This window comes from Mandrillus leucophaeus, unplaced genomic scaffold (assembly GCF_000951045.1).
Source record: "Mandrillus leucophaeus isolate KB7577 unplaced genomic scaffold, Mleu.le_1.0 Scaffold17, whole genome shotgun sequence".
In the NCBI taxonomy this organism is placed as follows: domain Eukaryota; kingdom Metazoa; phylum Chordata; class Mammalia; order Primates; family Cercopithecidae; genus Mandrillus; species Mandrillus leucophaeus.
This window is the reverse complement of record NW_012101698.1, coordinates 368,748-370,764: the sequence shown is the minus strand read 5'-3', so window position 1 is coordinate 370,764 and position 2,017 is coordinate 368,748. Positions and strand designations below refer to the sequence as shown.

The 2,017-nt window shown below is 44.1% G+C and overlaps 1 protein-coding gene across 1 annotated transcript in view; it reads right to left on the bottom strand.

The window, feature by feature from the left end:
• The window catches only part of CIRH1A (cirrhosis, autosomal recessive 1A (cirhin)), a 44,079-nt gene extending 42,677 nt beyond the window's left edge, over nucleotides 1-1,402 (bottom strand). The window contains 1 exon segment of the mRNA XM_011976680.1: nucleotides 1,236-1,402. Coding sequence (XP_011832070.1) covers nucleotides 1,236-1,394 — 159 coding nt within the window. The 5' untranslated portion in view covers nucleotides 1,395-1,402.
• Nucleotides 1,403-2,017: the final 615 nt, after the last annotated feature.

The window sequence follows — 2,017 nt, the reverse complement described above, 5'->3', positions numbered from 1 at the left end:
TCTACAAAAATAAAAAAAAATTAGGTGGGCGTGGTGGTGCACACCTGTAATCCCAGCAACTTGGGAGGCTGAGACAGGAGAGGGAGGCAGAGCTTACAGTGAGCCAAGACCACGCCACTGCACTCCAGGCTGGGTGACAGAGTAAGACTCTGTCTCCAAAAAAAAAAAAAAAAAAAAAAAGAAAAAGAAAGAAAATCACAGGATGCAATAAGCACACATCATCATATGTTCTTCATACCACAGAATGTAACCCATTTGTGGTGGGCCTGTAGTTTTTAAATTCTGATTAGTTCTTCAGGGGTGAGCTCAGTAAATCATCCCTTTCCACACTTCCTAAACCCACCTCTCAGGGAAGGCAATTCTCTATTAAAGGTTCTATGCCTGTGTTTCAATTTATCGTATTTATTTTACAGGTTGGAGACTGTACACTTACGTTTCTCCCACTGGTCTTTGAGCTCCGTAAAGGTAGGGCCTCTGACATCTGTCTCAGTACCCAGTATTTGCCACTCATTCACCGAGAAACATTTACAGAATGCCTAAATTCCAGGTACCAGGCTGCTGGGCACTGAATTCACTCATTTGCCCATCTATTCATTTACATCACAGTACCCAGTACATAACAGTCATTCAACATGTACTAAGATGTTGCACCTGAAATTACTAGTCAGTGACCTTGGAGGGGAGAAGAAAAAGGACTAATAGACCTCCGCATACACCCAAAGGACATTTTACCTAATTTTAAATCTCCTTTACTCCCAAATGTAGACATGTAGATCTACATCCTCTCAGACAGATGAACTTTGGAATCCACCTTCCTGCCAACAGTCATCAAAAAGTTTCTGATATTAAAATGTGTTATCATTTTTTTCTGAATTGACAATGAAACAGTACTGACACTCCCAGCAGGAAATGTTGCTTACCAAAGCTGCAATGGTGTTGAGACTGATATACCAACAATTTACCTTCCTGTGGCCAAAATATCCAGCAAACCTCAGTTTCCAATGACAGGCAGTGAGATGACACATTTCTAGGTAGGACCCTTCTAATCAACATTACACAGATTGAAACTGAGCTTCTCTCATCAGTTAGACAGGAGATCTCAGAAGTTCGGTAGTTCTAAACCACTTCAGAGGGGCTAGGAAGTCACTCTATTAGTTTGATTATAAAAGACAAGTTTCTTGAACTTCAGAAGAAATTAACATCAAAACACCGTATCAGACTCCCAAATGACTTACTTTCTCCTGAAAGTAGTTTGCTGACAAGTTATAAACTTCCACAGTGCCATCTGTTCGTGAAACAGCCAATCTGTTGGACCGGTTATTGTAAGCCACACAGCGGATTCCTGATGGAACATAATTAAAGAAACGTACTCGATGGACCTTAAATTCACCCATTCCTGCGGGGGGAAAAGAGAGTCATTATTGTTAAATGTTAACTGCAGTATGTCACGTATAGTATTCAGTTCCTTAATATCACTGTTCTGGATAGCAGGCTCCAACATCTCCCTGAAGTTCATTTCCAAATAGCTACTAACAATGCCCCCCACCCCCAAGAACTGCTTAATCTTCAAAAGCTCAGGATGGTTTGAATAACAAGGAGGCTTCAGCAAAAAATCAAAAAGGGTCCTACTCCATAGCTCCAGAATTCCAATCTCGGGGCGCCTAGGAATCCGCATTTTAGCAAGCATTTCTCCTCAACTCTATTGCTAAGTTTGCAAACAAGAGACCTAAACTGAGGTCGTGACAGTAAGGCTGATGGGGCAGGCAGAACCAAGCTCCTCTTGAGGAAGAAGCGACAGGGTTTGACTTACTCTGGCTGCCTGGTCTGACGTCTGTCACTTACCCTACCCCGTCCCCCCGACGCCGGCCAACATACGTACTGGGCCAGAGTAGAGACCCGGTCTTGTTCGCCCCTCACTCGTCTAGCTTCAAGGTTAGGAACCCGCAGAAAGAGCAGGCGCGTTCGGCAGGGCCAGAGCGCCTGGGGCGCGCGCGGTCTTCGCCTCCCCTTCCTTCTC